This window comes from Parus major, chromosome 21 (genome assembly GCF_001522545.3).
Source record: "Parus major isolate Abel chromosome 21, Parus_major1.1, whole genome shotgun sequence".
Lineage (NCBI taxonomy): Eukaryota > Metazoa > Chordata > Aves > Passeriformes > Paridae > Parus > Parus major.
Window position 1 is genome coordinate 6,184,550 of NC_031789.1, and position 1,849 is coordinate 6,186,398.

General features: G+C 57.1%; 1 protein-coding gene across 1 annotated transcript in view; it reads right to left on the reverse strand.

Moving 5' to 3' along the window:
- AGRN (agrin) overlaps positions 1 to 1,153 on the reverse strand; it is a 61,751-nt gene extending 60,598 nt beyond the window's left edge. The window contains exon 1 of the mRNA XM_033519371.1: positions 786 to 1,153. Coding sequence (XP_033375262.1) covers positions 786 to 1,153 — 368 coding nt within the window. The remainder of the gene's footprint in view (positions 1 to 785) is intronic.
- Between the last annotated feature and the right edge of the window lie 696 nt (positions 1,154 to 1,849).

Consider the following 1,849-nt stretch of genomic DNA (forward strand, 5'->3'; position numbering starts at 1 on the left):
GCTCTGATCCCAGGAACTCTTTGGGAAGCTCTGATCCCAGGAACTCTTTGGGATGCTCTGATCCCAGGAGCAGTTTGGGGGAGCAGCAGAAGGCAGGGCAGGTGGATGTTCCCAGATGTTGGAATTGCTCTCTGGGCCAGGGGGGCTCCAGCACAAACACCCAAGGGAGGGAAAGGGAAGCGCTGCCTCGCTCTCAGCTCCAGCAGCTGTCACCCAGTGACCCCTGGCCGCACTGCCCACAGTGACCCTTGGCTGCCCAGAGTGACCCTTGGCTGCCCAGAGTGACCTTCAACTGCCCACAGTGACCTTCAACTGCCCACAGTGACCCCTGGCTGCCCAGAGTGACCATTTACTGCCCACAATGACTTTTCACTGCCCAGAGTGATCTTTCACTGCCCACAGTGACCTTTCACTGCCCACAATGACTTTTCACTGCCCAGAGTGATCTTTCACTGCCCACAGTGACCTTTCACTGCCCAAAATGACCTTTCACTGCCCAGAGACACCTTTCACTGCCCAGAGACACCTTTCACTGCCCAGAGTGACCTTTCACTGCCCACAGTGACCTTTCACTGCCCACAGTGACCTTTCACTGTCCAAAATGACCTTTTCCTGCCCAGAGTCACCTTCCACTGCCCAAAGTGACCTTTTCCTCCCAAACCGCCCCTTCCCAGCCCAGCCCGACCTTCCTGAGCTGACGGCCAAGTTCCTCCTCACCCCCTCTCCCGCCGCTCCTTCCCCCAAAATCCCCACCCCAGGGGTAGTTTTATTTTTAACCCCCTCACTCCCGAGACATTTCAAGCCCCTCCTCACCGCAGGGCCCATCGAACTTCTTGAAGACGTTCTCCTGTTTGTCGCAGGCGTGCTTGTTGAGGTGGCACAGGCTGCGGTAGTCGCGGCCGTCGCTGCCGCACACGGGGCTCTCGGGGACGCCGCCGCAGGACGAGGGACACACGCACTTGGCGGCCTGGCCGTCCGGGGAGGGGACACAGGTGCTGCCAAAGCTGCAGGTCACCTCTGCACAGGGGTCCTTGGAGCCTGAGGGACGGGGAGGGGACACGGTGAGAGCACAGCAGGGGCCAGGGCATGGCACAGGTCTCCCCGTTCCTCTAATGGAATAACCCAAATACAACCCAATATCCCCCAAATCCATCCCTCCAAACACCCCAATCCAGCAGCAATGGATAATTTTCCACCAGTTCAATGGATCCTTGGAGCCTGAGGGATGGGGAGGGGACATGGTGAGAGCATGGCATGGGATGTCCCGTTCCTCTCATGGAATAACCCCCAAATATATCCCAATATTCCCCAAATCCATCCCTCCAAATGACCATATCCAGGTGCAGCGGATGATTTTCCACCAGTTCAGTGGATCTTTGGAGCCTGAGGGATGGGGCAGGGACATAGCACAGGGAAGAGCACAGCACAGGATGCCCTGTTTCTCTCATGGAATAACCCAAATACATCCCAATATCCCCCCAAATCCATCCCTCCAAACACCCCAATCCAGCAGCAATGGATAATTTTCCACCAGTTCAGTTGATCCTTGGAGCCTGAGGGATGGGGAGGGGACATGGTGAGAGCATGGCATGGGATGTCCTGTGCCTCCCATGGAATAACCCAAATACATCCCAATATTCCCCAAATCCATCCCTCCAAACACCCCAATCCAGGTGCAGTGGATGATTTTCCACCAGCTCCAGCAGATTCCAGAGGCAGAGCCGTTCCCAGCTCCTGAGCAGCGAGTCCATCCCCCCAGTGCCCACCGAGGATCATTCCAAACCCTCAGTAGGAAGGAAGGAGCTCCCTCCCCTCCTGGCTGCTCTCTCCTCTCCTTTCCCACCCTCTC